General features: G+C 50.1%; 1 protein-coding gene across 1 annotated transcript in view; it reads left to right on the top strand.

Moving 5' to 3' along the window:
• The first annotated feature begins 301 nt into the window (after positions 1–301).
• The window catches only part of LOC147092830 (cathepsin F-like), a 45,055-nt gene continuing 25,791 nt past the window's right edge, over positions 302–19,565 (top strand). Inside the window, exons 1-4 of the mRNA XM_085976079.1 lie at positions 302–422; positions 1,833–1,899; positions 6,615–6,728; positions 15,896–16,041. Of these exons, the coding sequence (XP_085832205.1) occupies positions 315–422; positions 1,833–1,899; positions 6,615–6,728; positions 15,896–16,041 (435 nt within the window). The 5' untranslated portion in view covers positions 302–314. The remainder of the gene's footprint in view (positions 423–1,832; positions 1,900–6,614; positions 6,729–15,895; positions 16,042–19,565) is intronic.

The following is a 19,565-nucleotide window of genomic DNA, read 5'->3' on the forward strand; positions in this document are numbered from 1 at the left end:
TTGCTGCTGTTGTGGGCGAGGCCAGAACCAGGGGCCGTCAATATAAAGTAGTCATTAATAAATCCAATAGGGAATTCAGGAGAAACTTCTTTACCCAGAGAGTGCTGAGAATGTGGAACTCGCTACCACACCGGGGGTGAGCAAGCAAACAACATATTTCTGATTCAGCAAAGTCCATTGTGGCTTCTCTTTATCAGCTCGAGATATCTCACACTTGCTTAGGCGAATCAGCACGCTGACAGTAATCAGTGCACCCTTTATAAGAAGTCTCAGTTCGGAGTATCTCAGTTCGCACCTTCAGAACACGCATAGCGATGGAGGGTTTCTACGTCTTGTGCGCTCTCCTGGTCTCGGCCCTCCCCCGCTTGGAGGGGCATCCCTGCGGAGCTGGGGAGCACTGTCGTGCCGAGGCTTTAGATGGGGTAAGTGCTGTCCCCTTGCGCAACTTAGCTTGAGGTCAGGGGCTAGTTCGCAGCTAGTAGCTTGCTCAGAAGTTCGAATCTGTCTCATCACAGGCACTGGCTGACGTTTTTACTGAGGTTGCTCGATTTTTTTGACAGGTGAGGGCGTTGAGCGATACGGAGCTAAGACGGTAGATCATTAAAATGTCATGGACAGAAAATAATCAAAATGGCCAATGGGATGCTGGCCTTTATATCGAGAGGACTAGAGTACAAGGGGGTAGAAGTTATGCTGCAGCTGTACAAAACCCTGGTTAGACCACACCTGGAGCACTGGGAGCAGTTCTGGGCCCCACACCTTAGGAAGGATATATTGGCCTTGGAGGGAGTGCAGCGTAGGTTTACCAGAATGATACCCGGACTTCAAGGGTTAAGTTACAAGGAGAGATTACACAAACTAGGGTTGTATTCTCCAGCATTTAGACGGTTAAGGGGTGATTTGATCAAAGTTTTCAGGATATTAAGGGGAACTGATAGGGTAGAGAGAGAGAAACTATTTCCGCTGGTTGTGGAGTCTAGGACTAGGGGGCAGAGTCTAAAAATTAGAGCCAGACATTTCAGGAGTTGTCGTCATACGTGTCTTCACACTGTTCCCTTTGGGGAACTGTATGAAGTGGTGGAAGGATTTCTGGCCACGATTAATGCTGCTTCTGTGACTGCAACCATCTTCGTACCAGCCATTAGGGTGGTTAGTCCTATGGCGGGAGGGTTTTACAGGCTCCCACAACCCATACGAGGGGGGGGGGGGCACCCGCACCCACGGACGCAAGTATCCCGCTGGATGTCAACCCAGAATTTAGAGCCGGAGCTCTGACTCCACTTGCCGGGACTGTCTGGAGCGGGGTTTGAAACCCTACACCTTCTGGCCCAGCGGCGGTGATGCTACCACTACGCCAAAGGCCCACTCCCTTTCAGGAGTGAAGTTAGGAAACACTTCAACACACAAAGGGTGGTAGAAGTTTGGAACTCTCTTCCGCAAACGGCAATCGATGCTAGATCAATTGTTAATTTTAAATCTGAAATTGATAGCTGTTTGTTAACCAAAGTTTTTAAGGGATCCGGGGCAAAGGCGGATGGATGGAGTTAGGTCACAGATCAGCCATGATCTCACTGATTGGCGGAACAGGCTCGAGGGGCTGAATGGCCTCCTCCCGTCCCCTATGTTTTCTTTAATCAGTCAAACGGTTTTACCCTCTCTTCTCGGCAGTTGACTCCTTGCTGAAGTAGCCTTCCAGCAGAGCCAGGTGCCCTCCAGTTCCTCGTCCAATTGGGCATAGTTGAAGCTGTTTACTGTGGGGAGGGGCGGGGGGGGGTGGGACACACACCGTGATTAAATCTCCCCTTATAAATCGTTTCAATTTGCTTTTCCAGAGCGAGCTGGCACTGATGTTTCGTGGCTTCGTGAAAACCTTCAACAAGATCTACAAGGATGGGGAAGGTAAGGGTTGGGTTCTGGGCCTGCGGCCATTTGACTTCATATGGCTCGAGGAACAGCACCTCATCTTTCGATCAGGCACTTTACAGCCTTCTGGACTCAACATCGAGTTCAACAATTTCAGACCATAACCTCGGCCCCAATCATATATATATATTTTATCCACACTTTTTCTCGGTGTCTTTTTCCCTTCCTCCATTCTGCCAGCGCAATTTACACTTCATCTAGAACCATCCTTTTTTTCTTAACCTGTCCTATTACCATCTCCTCTCGCCTTGAATATCTCTTAATGTCTCTTAACTTCTCCTGCCTTCGATCCTCTCATCCCCTCTCCCCTTTCCCAGCCCCTACCCTTGCTTAAAAATCTGTTCCATTTCCTGCTTTTTTTTCCAGTTCTGACGAAAGGTCCTCGACCTGAAACGTTAACTCTGTTTCTCTCTCCACAGATGCTGCCTGACCTGCTGAGTGTTTCCAGCATTTTCTGTTTTTATTTCAGATTTCCAGCATCTGCAGTATTTTCTTTTTGTCTTTGACTTCATATTGTGTTCACTGTTGTGTCTTCAGTAACTCACAGGAATACAGGAACAGGAGGAGGCCGTTCAGCCCCTCGAGCCTGTTCCGCCATTCAATGAGAGCATTGCTGATCTGCCACCTATCTCCATCTACCCGCCTTGGTTCCGTATCCCTTAATACCCTTACCCAGCAAAAATCGATCAATCTCAGTTTTGAAATTTTCAATTGACCCCCAGCCTCAATAGCTTTTGGGGGAGAGAGTTCCCGATTTCCACCACCCTTTGTGTGAGGAAGTGCTTCCTGACATCACCCTGAACGGCCTGGCTCTAATTTTAAGGTGACGCCCCCTTGTTCTGGACTCCCCCCACCAGAGGAAATAGTTTCTCTCTCTCTACCCTGTCAAATCCTTTAATCATCTTAAACACCTCGATTAGATCGCCCCTTAATCTTTTATCCTCGAGGGAACACAAGCCCAGTCTGTCCTCGTAATTTAACCCTTTTAGCCCCGTTATCATTAGTAGACCCTGACTCAAGTTGGGGTCCTCTTCAAATAAAAAACATACGACTTTGACTAATGAGTATTAGCTGTGGCTCAATGGGAAGCAGGATTGCTTCTCAAATCAGAAGGTTGTGGGTTCGAGTCCCGCTCCAGAGACTTGAGCACAAAAATCCAGGCCGACACTCCCAGTGCCAGTACTGAGGGAGCGCTGCATTGTCAGAGGGGCAGTACTGAGGGAGCGCCGCACTGTCGGAGGGGCAGTACTGAGGGAGCGCCGCACTGTCGGAGGGGCAGTACTGAGGGAGCGCCGCACTGTCGGAGGGGCAGTACTGAGGGAGCGCTGCACTGTCAGAGGGGCAGTACTGAGAGAGCGCTGCACTGTCGGACGGGCAGTACTGAGGGAGCGCCGCACTGTCGGAGGGGCAGTACTGAGGGAGCGCCGCACGTTCGGAGGGGCAGTACTGAGGGAGAGCCGCACTGTCGGAGGGGCAGTACTGAGGGAGCGCTGCACTGTCAGAGGGGCAGTACTGAGGGAGAGCCGCACTCTCGGACGGGCAGTACTGAGGGAGCGCCGCACTGTCGGAGGGGCAGTACTGAGGGAGCGCCGCACTGTCGGAGGGGCAGTACTGAGCGAGCGCCGCACTGTCGGAAGGGCAGTACTGAGGGAGCGCCGCACTGTCGGAGGGGCAGTACTGAGGGAGCGCCGCACTGTCGGAGGGGCAGTACTGAGGGAGCGCCGCACTGTCGGAAGGGCAGTACTGAGGGAGCGCCGCACTGTCGGAGGGGCAGTACTGAGGGAGCACTGCACTGTCGGAGGGGCAGTACTGAGGGAGCGCTGCACTGTCGGAGGGGCAGTACTGAGGGAGCACTGCACTGTCGGAGGGGCAGTACTGAGGGAGCGCTACGCTGTCAGAGGGGCAGTACTGAGGGAGTACTGCACTGTCGGAGGGGCAGTACTGAGGGAGCGCCGCATTGTCAGAGGGGCAGTACTGAGGGGATATTGCACTGTCGGAGGGGCATTACTGAGGGAGTGCCGCACTGTTGGAGGGGCAGTACTGAGGGAGCGCCGCACTGTCAGAGGGGCAATACTGAGGGAGCGCCGCACTGTCGGAGAGGCAGTGCTGAGGGAGCGCCGCAATGTCGGAGGGGCAGTACTGAGGGAACACCACACTGTCGGAGGAGGCAGTACTGAGGGAGCGCCGCACTGTCGGAGGGGCAATACTGAGGAAGCTCCACACTGTCCGAGGAGGCAGTACTGAGGGAGTGCCGCACTGTCGGAGGGGCAGTACTGAGGGAGCGCTGCACTGTCGGCGGGGCAGTACTGAGAGAGCACCGCACTGTCGGAGGGACAGTACCGAGGGAGCGCCGCACTGTCGGAGGGACGGTACTGAGAGAGCGCCGCACTGTCGGAGGGGCAGTACTGAGGGAGCACCGCAGTGTCGGAGGGGCAGTACTGAGGGAGCGCTGCACTGTCAGAGGTGCCGGCTTTCGGATGAGATGTTAAACCGAGGCCCCGTCTGCCCTTTCAGGTGGAAGTAAAAGATCCCACAGCCACTATTTTGAAGAAGAGCAGGGGGAGTTCTCCCCGGTGTCCTGGGGCCAATATTTATCCCTCAACCAACATCACTAAAAACATAATCTGGTCATTATCACATTGCTGTTTGTGGGAGCTTGCTGTGCGTAAATTGGCTGCCGCGTTTCCCACATTACAACAGTGACCACACTTCAAAATTTACTTCATTGGCTGTAAAACGCTTTGGGACGTCCTGAAGTTGTGAAAGGCGCTATAGAAATGCAAGTCGTTCTTTCTTTGAGCGAGCCTTGGGCCAATTCTGTCGGTAGCTTGAGATGTGGGCAATGTTTATACAGCGTGGGTAATGTCAAACAGATGAAAGAGTGTCCATTGGCAAAGGTTGATCTTAAAATGAAAAACAACAACAACAATTCCCATTTATATAGCACCTTTAACGTAATAAAACGTCCCAAGGCGCTTCACAGGAGCGATTATCAAACAAAATTTGACACCGAGCTACATAAGGAGATATTAGGACAGGTGACCAAAAGTTTGTTCAAGGAGGGAGGTTTTAAGGAGCGTCTTATAGAAAGACGTGCATTTCTACAGCCCCTTTCACCACCTCAGAATCACAGAATCACAGAAACCCCACAGTGCAGATAGAGGCCATTTCGGCCCATCGAGCCTGCACCGACACATATCCCACCCTATCCCTGTAACCCCACGTAATTAATCCCCCTAACACTAAGGGTCAATTTATCATAGCCAATCAACCTAACCCGCACATCTTTGGGCTGTGGGAGGAAACCGGAGCACTCGGAGGAAACTCCACACCTCAGGACGTCCCAAAGCAATTCACAGCCAATGAAGTGCTTTTTTGAAGTGTAGTCACTGTTGTAATGTAGGAAACGCGGCAGACAATTCACGCACAGCAAGCTCCCACAAACAGCAATGTAATAATGACCAGATAATCTGTTTTAGTGATGTTGATTGAAGCATAAATATTGGCCTGGGACACCGGGGAGAACGCCCCATGCTCTTCTTCCAATAGTGGCCGTGGGATCATTTACATCCGCCTGAGAAGGCAGACGGGGGCCTCGGTTTAAGGTCTCATCTGAAAGACAGCACCTCCGACAGTGCGGCGCTCCCTCAGTACTGCCCGTCCGACAGAGCGGCGCTCCTTCAGTACTGCCCCTCCGACAGTGCGGCGCTCCCTCAGTACTGCCCCTCCGACAGAGCGGCGCTCCTTCAGTACTGCCCCTCCGACAGTGCGACGCTCCCTCAGTACTGCCCCTCCGACAGTGCGGCGCTCCCTGAGCACTGCCCCTTCGACAGTGCGGCGCTCCCTCAGTACTGCACCTCCGACAGTGCAGGGCTCCCTCAGTACTGCCCCTCCGACAGTGCGGCGCTCCCTCAGTACTGCCCCTCTGACAGTGCGGCGCTTCCTCAGTACTGCCCCTCTGACAGTGCGGCGCTCCCTCAGTACTGCCCCTCCGACAGTGCGGCGCTCCCTCAGTACTGCCCCTCCGACAGTGCGGCGCTCCCTCAGTACTGCCCCTCCGACAGTGCGGCGCTCCCTCAGTACTGCCCCTCCGACAGTGCGGTGCTCCCTCAGTACTGCCCCTCCGACAGTGCGGCGCTTCCTCAGTACTGCCCCTCCGACAGTGCGGCGCTCCCTCAGTACTGCCCCTCCGACAGTGCGGCGCTCCCTCAGTACTGCCCCTCCGACAGTGCGGCGCTCCCTCAGTACTGCCCCTCCGACAGTGCGGCGCTCCCTCAGTACTGCCCCTCCGACAGTGCGGTGCTCCCTCAGTACTGCCCCTCCGACAGTGCGGCGCTCCCTCAGTACTGTCCCTCCGACAGCGCGGCGCTCCCTCAGTACTGCCCCTCCGACAGTGCGGCGCTCCCTCAGTACTGTCCCTCCGACAACGCGGCGCTCCCTCGCTGGGATTGTCAGCTTGGATTAGGGGCTTTAGTCTTGGGAATGGGGCTCGAACTCAGCGGCGAAAGAGAGAGATACCCACTGAGCCACGGCTGACAGCCCTAGCTGGTGATAGGAAGCAGGCCAGAAAGGGACACACTGTTCCTAAACATGATGTTCTCAACTCTGTCCATCCAAATCTCTCCCACCGCCCCAAACTCGGCCAGATGTAGCGTACTGACCCTTCCGAACAAACATTCATGTCTACTTAGAAGAGATGCATCGTTTCAAGGTCTTTGCGGAGAATATGGAGAAGGTCAGGAAGCTGCAGGAAGAGGAGAAAGGGAGTGCGGAGTATGGAGTCACCAAGTTCAGCGACCTGTCAGGTACCGGATCCACTTACACTGGCCTCGCACACTGGAGGGGCCATTGAACTTACTGTTTTATTCACGTTTGGCTGAGTTCATTTGCAGTTGTGATGGTTTGTGATACTTAGTGCTGTTATTTGTGATAATAGTTATACTAGTACATAGGATTATATCGGATATACGGTGCAGAAACAGGCCATTCGGCCCAACCAGTCCATGCCGGTGTTTATGCTCCACTCGAGCCTCCTCCCGTCTTTCCTCATCTAAATCTATCAGCGTAACCCTCTATTCCCTTCTCCCTCATGTGCATGTCCAGCCTCCCCTTAAATGCATCTATACTATTCGCCTCAACCACTCCCTGTGGTAGCGAGTTCCACATTCTCACCACTCTCTGGGTAAAAAAGTTTCTCCTGAATTCCCGATTGGATTTCTTGGTGACTATCTTATATTGATGGCCTCTCGTTATGCTCTTCCCCACAAGTGGAAACATTCTCTCTGTATCCACTCTATCAAAACCTTTCATCATTTTAAAGACCTCCATTAGGTCACCCCTCAGCCTTCTTTTTTCAAGAGAAAAGAGACCCAGCCTGTTCATCCTTTCCTGATATGTATACCCTCGCATTTCTGGTATCATCCTTTGTAAATCTTCTCTGCACCCTCTCCAGTGCCTCTATATCCTTTTCATAATACGGCGACCAGAACTGTACGCAGTACTCCAAGTGTGGTCTAACCAAGGTTCCCTACTTTTCAATTCTATCCCTCTAGAAATAAACCCTAGTGCTTGGTTTGCTTTTTTATGGCCTTGTTAACCTGTGTCGCAACTTTTAGTGATTTGTGCATTTGTACTCCGAGATCCCTTTGTTCCTCTACCCCACCTAGACTCGCACCCTCCAAGTGATAAGTGACCTCCCTATTCTTCCTACCTCACATTTATTTGTGTTGAACTTCATTTGCCAATTATATGCCCATTCTGCAAGTTTATTAATGTCCTCCTGTAACTTGTTGCAGTTCTCCTCAGTACTGACTATTCCCCCCCAATTTGGTGTCATCTGCAAATTTAGAAACTGTGTTTTTGATTCCAAAGTCTAAATCGTTAATGTAAATTGTGAACAGCAGTGGTCCCAGCACTAATCCTTGTGGAACACCACTACCCACCTTCTGCCACTGTGACTCGCTACCCTTTACTCCCACTCTCTGCTTTCTGTCCTGAAGCCAGCCAGCAATCCATTCTGCTACTTGTCCCTTGACTCCGCATTCTCTGACCTTGTTCATCAGTCTATTATGGGGTACCTTATCGAAGGCCTTTTGAAAATCCAGATAAATTTACACCTACTGCATTACCCTTGTCTACCCTCTCTGTTACCTCTTCAAAAAATTCAATAATGTTTGTCAAGCAAGACTTTCCCTTTTGAAATCCATGTTGACTATTCATTATAATATTTTTGGTTTCTAGATGTTATTCTATTTTCTCCTTTGGTCGGGATTCCATTATTTTTCCTACCACCGATGTTAAGCTGACTGGTCTATAATTCCCTGGACATGTTCTATGCCCCTTCTTAAATATCGGTATTAGGTTAGCTATCCACCATTCTTCTGGCACTTTGGCCTAGAAATTCATTAAGGCGCTGCCAGCTTTGCGCGCAGTTAACGCCTAAAGAGTGATTTTGCGGCAGAAATGAGTTTGCGCAGATATTCAGCGCAGCGGTATTGGCGGCGGTAGCCGTTAGCGCTGCGCCGGCACCGATGACGTCATCGGTGTGCGCAGTGCCCCGGTTCCGCCCCGAAACCGGCCCGATCCCCATATTTAGTTGCGGCCGCCTCCTCCGAAGCGGCCGCAAACAGCGACCAGAAAACGGGGCCGTCCTGCTGCCTTAGTGGGGCGCTTTAAAGCGGAAGGTGTGGCTGGCCGCTTTTTCGGCGGCCGCCTGCCCGCACCTCCTTCCCCGGCCTCCTCCACCCCCCCCCCGCGGCATTGCCGGCTGCTTTCCGGGAGCCCGGCACTTCTCCGTGGTGCCGGGCTCATTTGCCGGCACTATCCAGCGGCGATCTCCCCGTTGCAGGCAGCTCCCCCTTAAGAGAAGGAGGAGGCCTGCAGTACCGCAGCCTGCCGCTCCGCAGCGGCTGGCGCAGCGGCGCCAAGAGCGCTGATATTCAGTGTCAGCGCCCCAAGCGGAGGCGGGCACACCCTGGTATAGCGCCCGGTTCCGAATTGGGGCGCTAACAATGAATATCTGACGATCGCTATAGGCTTCCCGCCCAGCGCTAACTTTTGGGCGCTAGCCAGCTGGTGGGGCCATAGTGAATTTCTAGGCCTATATCTTTTTCTAATGAATTATTAAATATGCATAGTAATGTCTCCGTTATCTCTTCCCTAGATTCTTTTAAAATGCGTGGATGCAATCCATCTGGACCAGTGGTCTTATCCTCTTTGAGTTTGATTAATTTATTTAATAGATCCCTTTTTAAAATTTGAAATGCACTTACCTCATTACTAATCTCATCACCCAATGTCATGTCCACCTATTCTATCTCCCTGGAAAATACTGAAGCAAAATAATTATTTAATATTTCTGCCATCTCTCTATCGTTACCTGTGATATTGTCCTGACTATCCCTTAATGGCCCTATTCCCATCCTAACCTTCCTTTTTTTTATTGTTGTGCCTATAAAATATTTTACTATTTTGTTTTATGTTCCTTGATAATTTAATTTCATTGTTCCTCTTTCCCTCCCTAATTTTTTTTGGACTTCTCTCCTAATCTTTTTGTATTCTCTCTTATCATGCATTCCCCTGTCTGTGTACTTAGTGTATGCCTCTTTCCTTACCCTCAGTTGTTCCCTTATGGCTTTATTCACCCATGGAGTCTCATTATTGTTTAGTTTGTTCTTTTCTTTTCTTTTAGCTGAATATATTTTTTCTGCACTCTGTTGAACACCATTTTAAATGTTTCCCATTGCTGTTCTACATCGTTGTTTGCCAATATTGTTGCCCATTTTTGTTTTCCAAATTCTATTCTCAGCCCCTCAAAATCAGCTTTTCTCCAATCTATTAACCTGGTTTTCGTCATACTTCTGTCCTTCTGAATTATCATCTTAAAGCGTATTATATTATGGTCACTATTGCCTATATGTTCCCCTTATCTGCTCTGGTTCATTCCCCATTACTAGATCCAATATCGAAACCTCCCTTTGGACTTTTTGCATATTGGGTTAGAAAGGAGTCCTGTACACATTGTAGGAACTCTATTCCCTTATCCCCTTTACCTACCTCTTCTGTCCAATTAATATTGGGGTAGTTGAAATCCCCCACGATTGTTATTCTATGTTTTTTACTCATTTCCCTAATTTGTCCGCATATTTCTTCCTCCACCTCCCTTCCACTATTAGGCGGTCTGTAGACTACGCCTATTAGTGTTATGAAACATAGAAACATAGAAGATAGGAGCAGGAGTAGGCCATTCGGCCCTTCGAGCTTGCTCCGCCATTCAATGAGATCATGGCTGATCATCCAAATTCAGTACCCTGTCCCTGCCTTCTCCCCATATCCCTTGATCCCTTTAGCCTCAAGAAATATATCCAACTCTTTCTTGAATATATTTAATGAACTGGCCTCCACTGCCCTCTGTGGCAGAGAATTCCACAGGTTCACCACTCTCTGGGTGAAGAAATTCCTCCTCATTTCAGTCCTAAATGGCTTACCCCTTATCCTTAGACTGTGACCCCTGGTTCTGGACTCCCCGGCCATCATAAACATCCTTCCTGCATCTAGTCTGTCCAGACCTGACAGAATTTTATAGGTTTCGATGAGATCCCCTCTCAATCTTCTAAACTCCAGTGAGTATAAGCCCAATCGACACAATCTCTCCTCATACGTCATTCCTGCCATCCCAGGTATCGGCCTGGTGAATCTTCGCTGCACTCCCTCCATGGCAAGAACGTCCTTCCTCAGGTAAGGCGACCAAAACTGCACACAATACTCAAGGTGCGGTCTCACCAAGGCCCTGTACAACTGCAGTAAGACATCCTTGTTCTTGTACTCGAACCCTCTTGCTACGAAGGCCAACATACCATTTGCCATCTTAATCGCCTGCTGCACCTGCATGCTTACCTTCAGCGACTGGTGCACAAGGACACCCAGGTCTCGTTGCACTTCCCCTTCTCCCAATCTATTGCCATTCAAATAATAATCTGCCTTCCTGTTTTTGCCACCAAAGTGGATAACCTCACATTTATCCACATTATAGTGCATTTGCCATGTTTCTGCCCAATCACCCAACCTGTCCAAATCGTACTGGAGTTTCACGACATCCTCCTCACAGCACACACGCCCACCCAGCTTTGTGTCGTCTGCAAATTTGGAGATATTACATCCAATTCCCTCGTCCAGATCATTAATTCATCCTTATTTATCTTTTATCTCTATTGTTATTACTGATTGCAATAGGATCACTAATAACAGTAATAGGCTATTGCATAGAATTACATCGCGTGTACAGCACAGATACAGGCCATTGGGCCTAACTGGTCTATGCTGGCATTAATGCTCCTCACCAGCATCCTCCAAACACCGTGGCTGCAGTGTGTACCATCTACAAGATGCACTGCAGCAACTCGCCAAGGCTTCTTCGGCAGCACCTCCCAAACCCGCGACCGCTACCACCTAGAAGGACAAGGGCAGCAGGCGCATGGGAACACCACCACCTCCAAGTTCCCCTCCAAGTCACACACCATCCTGACTTGGAAATATATCGGCCGATCCTTCATCGTCGCTGGGTCAAAATTCTGGAACTCCCTCCCTAACAGCACTGTGGGAGTGCCTTCACCACACGGACTGCAGCGGTTCAAGGAGGCGGCTCACCACCACCTTCTCAAGGGGCAACTAGGGATGGGCAATAAATGCTGGGCCTTGCCAGCGACGTCCACGTCCCATGAATGAATTTTTTAAAAATCCAATCGAGAATTCAGGAGAAACTCCTTTACCCAGAGAGTGGTGAGAATGTGGAACTCGCTACCACAGGGAGTGGTTGAGGCGAATAGTATAGATGCATTTAAGGGGAAGCTAGATAAGCACATGAGGGAGAAAGGAATAGAAGGATATGTCGATGGGTTGAGATGAAGTAGGGTGGGAGGAGGCTCGTGAGGAGGCATGGACCAGTTGGGCCGAATGGCCTGTTTCTGTGCTGTAGACTCGATGTAATTCTATGTAATAGCCTATTATCACTGTTAGCGATATTATGATGCAATTATGAGATATGAATTATATTGGTTCTATTAGTGATGTTAATGATGATGAGGTGAGGTGAGAGTGACTGCTTTTGACGTCAAGGCAGCATTTGGCCAAGTGTGGCCTCAAGGATCCCGAGTAAAACTGAAGTCAATGGGAATCGGGGGGAAAACGCTCCACTGGCTGGAGTCATACCTAGCACAAAGGAAGATGGTTGTGGTGGTTGGAGGCCAATCATCTCAGCCCCAGCACATCGCTGCAGGAGTTCCTCAGGGCAGTGTCCTTGGCCCGACCAGCTTCAGCTGCATCAATGACCTTCCCTCCAACATAAGGTCAGAAGTGGGGATGTTCGCTGATGATTGCACACTGTTCAGTTCCATTCGCAACTCCTCAGATAATGTAGGAAGACACCGGGGAGAAGTCATAGAATGGTTACAGCACAGAAGGAGGCCATTCGGCCCATCAAGCCCGTGCCGGCTCTCTGCAAGAGCACTTCAGCTAGTCCCGCTCCCCCGCCCTTTCCCCGTAGCCCTGCAAATGTTTTTCCTTCAGGTACTTATCCAATTCCCTTTTGAAAGCCACGATTGAGTCTGCCTCCACCACCCTTTCAGGCAGTGCATTCCAGATCCTAACCACTCGCTGTGTAAACAAGTTTTTCCTCATGTTGCCTTTGGTTCTTCTGCCAATCACCTTAAATCTGTGTCCTCTGGTTCTCGACCCTTCCGCCAATGGGAACAGTTTACATAAGAACATAAGAAGTAGGAGCAGGAGTAGGCCATACGGCCCCTCGGGCCTGCTCCGCCATTCAATAGGATCATGGCTGATCCAAATCTAGACTCACGTCCACTTCCCTGCCCTCTCCCCGTAACCCCTAATTCCCTTATCTGCTAGGAAACTCTCTATCTCCATTTTAAATTTATTTAATGTCGCAGCTTCCACAGCTCTCTGGGGTAGCAAATTCCATAGATTTACTACCCTCTGAGTGAAGAAGTTTCTCCTCATCTCAGTTTTGAAAGGGCAGCCCCTTATTCTTAGATTATGCCCCCTAGTTCTAGTCTCACCCATCAGTGGAAACATCCTCCCCGCATCCACCCGATCAAGCCCCCTCACAATCTTATATGTTTCGATAAGATCACCTCATTCTTCTGAACTCCAATGAGTAGAGTCCCAACCTACTCAACCTTTCCTCATACGTCAACCCCCTCATCTCCGGAATCAACCGAGTGAACCTTCTCTGAACCGCCTCGAGAGCAAGTATATCTTTTCTTAAATATGGAAACCAAAACTGCACGCAGTATTCCAGGTGTGGCCTCACCAGTACCCTGTATAACTGCAGCAAGACTTCCCTGTTTTTATACTCCATCCCCCTTGCAATAAAAGCCAAGATTCCATTGGCCTTCCTGATCACCTGCTGCACCTGCATACTAACTTTTTGTGTTTCATGCACCAGGACCCCCAGATCCCTTTGTACTGCAGTACTTTCCAGTTTCTCTCCATTTAGATAATAACTTGCTCTTTGATCTTTTCTACTCTGTCCAGGCCCCTCATGATTTTGAACACCTCTATCAAATCTCCCCTTAACCTTCTCTGCTCCAAGGAGAAGAACCCCAGCTTCTTCAGTCTATCCCCGTAACTGAAGTCCCTCATCCCTGGAACCATTCTCGTAAATCTTTTCCGCACCCTCTCTAAGGCCTTCACATCCTTCCTAAAGTGCGGTGCCCAGAATTGGACACAATACTCCAGTTGAGGCCGAACCAGTGTTTTACAAAGGTTCATCATAACATCCTTGCTTTTGTACTCTATGGGCGTGATCTTGCCAGCCCTGGGGAGGCGGGTTTGGAGGTGGGACTGCCAGGAAAATGGCAGAATCTGGGGGCGGGTAACCATCCTGCCCCCAACCTGCCTCCGTGCCATCTTCCCAGGAGGCGGGTAGCCGACTCATGCCGGGTCCTGTCTCCTGGAGGCGGGAAGGCGATTACAGCCACTCAACTACCTGTTAACAGGTGTTAACAGGCAGTTAAGAGGATTATCCCCATTTTTCCACCAGAGATGTGGGCTTCCCGATATCGGGAAACCTCGCCAGGGTCACCGAGGCGAGCAGTAGGTCTGCGGGGGTCAGAGGGGTCCAAAAGTGCGCTGTGGAGGTAAGTGATGGGTGCAAGTGTAGAGAGGGAAGTATGTGAGGTGAGTGTAAAGTGATAGAAAATGTTTACTTACCTTTGTTTCTTCCTGCAGGCTTCAATCGTTGGGGATGCGGAGAGTCTCGCATCTGACCAGCAGAGATGACAGATGGCTGCTGCATTCTCCGATGCAACAACCGTCTAATTTCTGCTCACAAAAGAGGTTTGATGAGTCTTGAATACAAGGACTCATCAAACAACAGAGAATGTCAGTGTTTGGCAGCTTCACAGAGCTGTAAAATAGTGACAATTCATCTGTCAAAAAGTGGCGCTCCCTCAGTACTGCCCCTCCGACAATGCAGCACTCCCTCAGTACTGCCCCTTCGAGAGTGTGGCGCTCACTCAGTACTGCCCCTCCGACAGTGCGGCGCTCCCTCGGTACTGCCCCTCCGAAAGTGCAGTGCTCCCTCAGTACTGCCCCTCCGACAATGCTGCGCTCCCTCAGTACTGCCACTCCGAAAGTGCAGTGCTCCCTCAGTACTGCCCCTCTGACAATGCTGCGCTCCCTCAGTACTGCCACTCCAACAGTGCAGCACTACCTCAGTATTGCCCCTCCGACAGAGCGGCGCTCCCTCAGTACTGCCACTCCGACAGTGCAGCCCTCCCTCAGCACTGCCTCTCCGACAGTGTGGCGCTCCCTCAGTACTGCCCCTCCGACAGTGCGGCACACCCGCAGTACTGCCCCTCCGACAGTGCGGCGCTCCCTCATTACTGCCCCTCCGACATTGCAGCGCTCCCTCAGTACCGCCCCTCCAACAGTGCGGCGCTCGTTCAGTACTGCCCCTCCGACAGTGCGGCGCTCCCTCATTACTGCCCCTCCGACAGTGCGGCGCTCCCTCAGTACTGTCCCTCCGACAGTGCGGCGCTCCCTCAGTACTGCCCCCTCCGAAAGTGTGGCACTCCCTCAGTACTGCCCCCTCCGACAGTGCGGCGCTGCCTCAGTACTGCCCCTCCGACAGTGCAGCGCTCCCTCAGTACTGCCCCTCCGACAGTGCGGCACACCCGCAGTACTGCCCCTCCGACAGTGCGGCGCTCCCTCATTACTGCCCCTCCGACATTGCAGCGCTCCCTCAGTACCGCCCCTCCAACAGTGCGGCGCTCCTTCAGTACTGCCCCTCCGACAGTGCGGCGCTCCCTCATTACCGCCCCTCCGACATTGCAGCGCTCCCTCAGTACCGCCCCTCCGACAGTGCGGCGCTCCCTCATTACTGCCCCTCCGACAGTGCAGCGCTCCTTCAGTACTGCCCCTCCGACAGTGCGGCGCTCCCTCATTACTGCCCCTCCGACAGTGCGGCGCTCCCTCAGTACTGTCCCTCCGACAGTGCGGCGCTCCCTCAGTACTGCCCCCTCCGAAAGTGTGGCACTCCCTCAGTACTGCCCCCTCCGACAGTGCGGCGCTGCCTCAGTACTGCCCCTCCGACAGTGCAGCGCTCCCTCAGTACTGCCCCTCCGACAGTGCAGCGCTCCCTCAATACTGCCCCCTCCGACAGAGCGGCGCTCCCTCAGTACTCGCACTGGGACTGTCGGCCTGGATTGCGGGGCTCAATTCTCTGGAGTGCGACTCAAAGCCACGACATAGCGACTCCGAGTCGAGCGAATGATAGCCACTGAGTCACAGCTGACACTACGTGGGCTAAGCTGACAGTTTTCACACAGGATTCTACGACGTGGGAATCCGCAGCGCGTTTTGCCAAAAAACCAAGAACCTCAATCAGCAGCCTCAGAAGGCCTTCATGTTTGCAAACTATTCAACAGGAAATTATTTTTTGGTTTTCATTCAGCGGACGAATTCGAGGGCAGAATGTTAAAACCAGACCTCAGACAGTGCCCTTGTAAAGTCGTGACCTTCTATAACCCTAGGAGAAAAATTCCAGACAGCATGAACTGGACGAAACGCGGGGCAGTTACACCAGTTAAAAACCAGCAGGTAACTACCTTCATAAGAACATAAGAATTAGGAACAGGAGTCGGCCACACGGCCCCTCGAGCCTGCTCCGCCATTCAATAAGGTCATGGCTGATCTTCGACCTCAAGAGAGCTGTGTAGCGCCTGATTTAGCGCTCAAATCACCTCCAGGGGCGATAGAAGCCAAGTTTGCAGTCGGAGGCGATAAGTAGCGCCAGGCGCTAAACTTTGCGCCCGGCCGATAATTGCGCCCCAAACGGGGCGAGACCGAATTTCTCCCCCATAAATCGTTATAAAAGCCAAATACTGCGGATGCTGGAAATACTCAGCAGGTCAGGCAGCATCTGTGGAGAGAGAAACAGAGTTAATGTTTCAGGTCGGTGACTCTTCGTCAGAACTGGAAAAAGTTAACAGGGTTTTAAATTAAGAAAGAAAGAAAGACTTGCATTTATATAGCGCCTTTCACGACCACCGGACGTCTCAAAGCGCTTTACAGCCAATGAAGTACTTTTGAAGTGGAGTCACTGTTGTGCAGAGGCAGGGAAAGGGGGGAGGGGAGGAAAGAACAAAAGGGAAGGTCTGTGATAGGGTGGAAGGCAGGAGAGATTAAAGGACACAAAGGGATGATGGGGCGAGGCGAACGGAGATGGTCACGGGACAAGTTGAAGAGCAGATCTTCTTCAAGGTGGGTCTTCCTGGAAGAGAAGTGGCAGTGAATTAAACACTAAACACAAAGGCGCAATACTGCGGATGCTGCAAATCTGAAAGATAAATCGGTGTCTTTTCTAAATGGCGAGAACCTGGGACTGCAGCGGAGCCGAGAGGTTTGGGAGTCCAGGTACGCAAATCATTCAAAGCCAGAGGACAGGTACAAACAATAATCAGAAATCGAATGGAATGTTGGCCTGTATCTCGAGGGGCCTGGAACACAAAGGGGTGGAAGTTGTGTTCCAGCTGCACCGAGCTCTGGTTAGACCCCACCTGGAGTGACTGCGTTCAGTCCTGGGCTCCGCATCTAAGGAAGGATATACTGGCCTCGGAGAGGGTGCAGCGCAGATTCACCAGCATGATACAGAGCGTGTCAGGAAGGGACAGAATGTATAAAGATAAAGGTAAAGTAGTAAAGGGGGTAAAAGCAGGAATAAATTGTCACAAAACATATTTAAAAGTTCTTTATCTGAATGCACGCAGCATTCCTAACAAAATAGACGAGTTGACGGTACAAATAACTACACATGGGTATGATGTGGTGGCCATTACAGAAACATGGCTGCAAGGTGACCATGACTGGGAACTAAACATCCAGGGGTATTTGACAATTAGGAAGGACAGACAGGAAGGAAAGGGAGGTGGGGTGGCTATGTTAATAAAGGATGGAATCACTGCAATAGTGAGAAATGACATTGGGTCAAAGGATCAGGATAGTGAAACAGTTTGGGTGGAGATAAGGAATAATAAGGGGAAAAAGTCACTAGTGGGTGTAGTCTATAGGCCTCCTAACAGTTGCAGCTCTGTTGGTCGGAGTATAAATCAGGAAATAGTTGGGGCTTGTAATAAGGGAACAGCTATAATCATGGGGGATTTTAACTTTCATATTGACTGGACAAATCAAATTGGGCAGGGCAGCCTTGAGGAAGAGTTCATAGAGTGCATTAGGGACGGGTTCCTTGAGCAGTATGTTACTGAACCAACCAGGGGGCAGGCAATCTTAGATCTGGTCCTGTGTAATGAGACAGGATTAATAAAAAATGTCCTAGTAAAGGATCCCCTTGGAATGAGTGACCATAACATGGTTGAATTCCAAATTCAGTTGGAGGGTGAGAGAGTTGGATCTCAAACCAGTGTACTAAGCTTAAATAAAGGAGACTATGAAGGTATGAGAGCAGAGTTGACTAAAGTGGACTGGGAAAATAGATTAAAGTGTAAGACGGTACATGAGCAGTGGTGTACATTCAAGGAGATATTTCACAACTTTCAAGAAAAATATATTCCACTGAGGAAAAAGGGGCATAAAAGAAAAGACAGCCATCCATGGCTAAGTAAAGTAATAAAGGATAGTATCCGACTGAAAATAAGGGCATATAAAGCAGCCAAATCTAGTGGGAGGATAGAAGATTGGGAAGCATTTAAAAGCCAGCAAAGAATAACTAAAAGATTAATTAAGAAAGGGAAGATAGATTATGAAAGTAAACTAGCAAAAAATATAAAAACAGATAGCAAGAGTTTCTACAGTTATATAAAAAGAAAAAGGGTGGCTAAAGTGAATGTTGGTCCCTTAGAGGACGAAACCGGGAAATTAGTGGTGGGGAACATGGAGATGGCAAAAACGCTGAACAAATATTTTGTATCAGTCTTTACAGTAGAGGACACTAAAAATATCCCAACACTGGACAAACAGGGGGCTATGGGGGGGAGGAGCTAAACACGATTAAAATCACTAAGGAGGCAGTACTCGGTAAGATAATGGGACTAAAGGTGGATAAATCTCCTGGACCTGATGGCTTACATCCTAGGGTCTTAAGAGAAGTGGCGGTGGGGATTGCGGATGCATTAGTGGTAATTTTCCAAAACTCCCTGGATTCAGGAAAGGTCCCAGCAGATTGGAAAACTGCTAATGTAATGCCCTTATTTAAAAAGGGAAGTAGACAAAAGGCTGGAAACTATAGACCAGTTAGCCTAACATCTGTGGTTGGTAAAATGTTGGAGTCCATTATTAAGGAAGCAGTAACAGGACATTTGGATAAGCATAATTTAATCGGACAGAGTCAGCATGGTTTTATGAAGGGGAAGTCATGTTTGACAAATTTGCTCGAATTCTTTGAGGACGTAACAAACAGGGTAGATAAAGGAGAACCAGCGGATGTGGTGTATTTGGACTTCCAAAAGGCATTTGACAAGGTGCCACACAAAAGATTACATCACAAGATAAAAAATCACAGGATTGGGGGTAATATACTGGCATGGGTGGAAGATTGGCTATCTAACAGAAAACAAAGAGTTGGGATAAATGGTTCATTCTCGGGTTGGCAATCAGTGACTAGTGGTGTTCCACAGGGGTCAGTGCTGGGACCCCAACTCTTTACAATCTATATTAACGATTTGGAGGAAGGGACCGATTGCAACGTATCCAAGTTTGCCGACGATACAAAGATGGGAGGGAAAGCAGGTAGTGAGGAGGACATAAAGAACCTGCAAAAGGACATAGTCAGGCTAAGTGAGTGGGCAGAAATTTGGCAGATGCAATATAATATTGGGATGTGAGGTTATGCACTTTGGCAGAAAAATGAAAGAGCAAGTTATTATCTAAATGGTGAGAAACTGCAAAGTGCTACAGTACAAAGGGATCTGGGGGTCCTGGTGCATGAAACACAGAAGGTTAGTATGCAGGTACGGCAGGTGATCAGGAAGGCCAATGGAATCTTGGCTTTTATTGCAAGGGGGATGGAGTATAAAAACAGGGAAGTCTTGCTGCAGTTATACAGGGTACTGGTGAGGCCACACCTGGAATACTGCGTACAGTTTTGGTTTCCATATTTAAGAGAAGAT

The sequence above is a fragment of the Somniosus microcephalus genome, unplaced genomic scaffold, assembly GCF_052327205.1.
Source record: "Somniosus microcephalus isolate GS21.2 unplaced genomic scaffold, FLI_Smic_1.0 unresolved_chr2, whole genome shotgun sequence".
NCBI lineage: Eukaryota > Metazoa > Chordata > Chondrichthyes > Squaliformes > Somniosidae > Somniosus > Somniosus microcephalus.